The sequence below is a fragment of the Sphaeroforma arctica genome, assembly GCF_001186125.1.
Source record: "Sphaeroforma arctica JP610 unplaced genomic scaffold supercont1.7129, whole genome shotgun sequence".
Classification (NCBI taxonomy): Eukaryota; class Ichthyosporea; order Ichthyophonida; genus Sphaeroforma; species Sphaeroforma arctica.
In genome coordinates, this window is record NW_014033429.1 from 1 (window position 1) to 1,498 (window position 1,498).

At 43.4% G+C, this 1,498-nt stretch overlaps 1 protein-coding gene across 1 annotated transcript; it reads right to left on the bottom strand.

Annotated features, from left to right (window-relative positions):
* Nucleotides 1-571: 571 nt before the first annotated feature.
* SARC_15980 (hypothetical protein) lies at nucleotides 572-759 on the bottom strand (the record flags this gene model as incomplete). The annotated part of the gene is made up of 1 exon (XM_014289906.1): nucleotides 572-759. A coding segment is annotated over one exon (188 nt), but the record flags the coding sequence as incomplete, so codon positions are not given.
* Nucleotides 760-1,498: the final 739 nt, after the last annotated feature.

The following is a 1,498-nucleotide window of genomic DNA, read 5'->3' on the forward strand; positions in this document are numbered from 1 at the left end:
ATTGCTCGACGTGGAATGTGCTCACGCTGTGTACATATCTGTTGAGCATGCGCCACACACATCTATTAAATACTTAAGATTGAATAGACTCGCTAGTAAACTTGTACAATCAGATGAGATTATTAGATATGAAAAAACCAAATGTGTTCATATCATATAGACTATTTTCGGTCGATAAACACTCATGAAAGCGGTCTACCAACGTGCCGATTTACTAACCCCTAAAATCTTGGAACAAAAATTGGCAACTTTCTTATACAGTATTCGATCCCATACGCGATCACTACACTTTATTTGTACAACAAACGCGGGTTTCCGCGTACTCGCCTTCACAGAGAGCCGGGGGGGGTCGCGTACTCGCCTTCACAGAGAGCCGGGGGGGGTGGGCGGGGGTATAGACACTCCTGATCCAGGGGTACTAGACTTACCCTGCGTGTATATTTGTACTAGCGTGTCACGCCAGCACATGGCCATAGACACGCCCATATGAACAACTACCAACCCGCCCGGTTACTACCCTACCTCCCCGCATACATGCCACCACTCAAGTCCTTCGCAACCTCTACATCGTTTACATCAGACCGACTTCTTTGAAATTGCGTTGGATGAGGACATCCGTGATGACATCGAACACAAACTGAATGTTCTCAGTATCGGTGGCGCAGGTGAAGTGGGAGTATATGGTGTTTTCCGTTCCCCTGTTCATGGACTCGAACATCTCCCGGATGAATTCCGAGGCAGCGGCGTAAGTGTCGGGTCCTGTACAAGCCACGGATACAATTCGTGGTGAGTACGACACTACCGTTAAGTTTTGGATATGGGCATTCTGAATATGGGCTCTACTAAGCTAGTACTGAATACAATACTTTGACCAATGAGTGAATTGACGGAAGGCATACATAGGTTGAACGTGCGATACAATAAGAATATCAGGAGGAGATACGCTTTGGTAAGCATATTTGTCCTGTACTTTTCCTGAGAGAAAGGTGTCACATGATAATATGTATTCATATCAAGGATTTGCGGTCCGATTTCTTGTTGCGTGGACGAGTGTTTTAACCTGAGATTGCCTAACCCTAAAACCCAGAACCCTACACACCCCCTGAACAGCTGATGAAAATATTTCCCAGTACCTCTATATACTCCTTGGATGCACATGCACTCCATAACGCGTAAGCGTGTGTACATATCCAAACCAAATCACTCGCACTGTAGAACCAACTGTATAAAGATGTGCTTGTAGATGCATTCGTAACATAAAAAACCCCCAAGCCTTGCATCTAACAATATAATCTTAATACGAACCTTGAAGTTCCCAATGCTGATCCTTCAACTACATATATAACGAAATGGTATTGCATCATAACATAGTTGCATAACATGGTTGCTTATACTTGCCCGTCACTTTTGCAGGGAACAGGGTAAAGCGTCTACCACATATATATACTTATATAAATACAAGTGTGTGTATGTATATATACACATATATATATATATA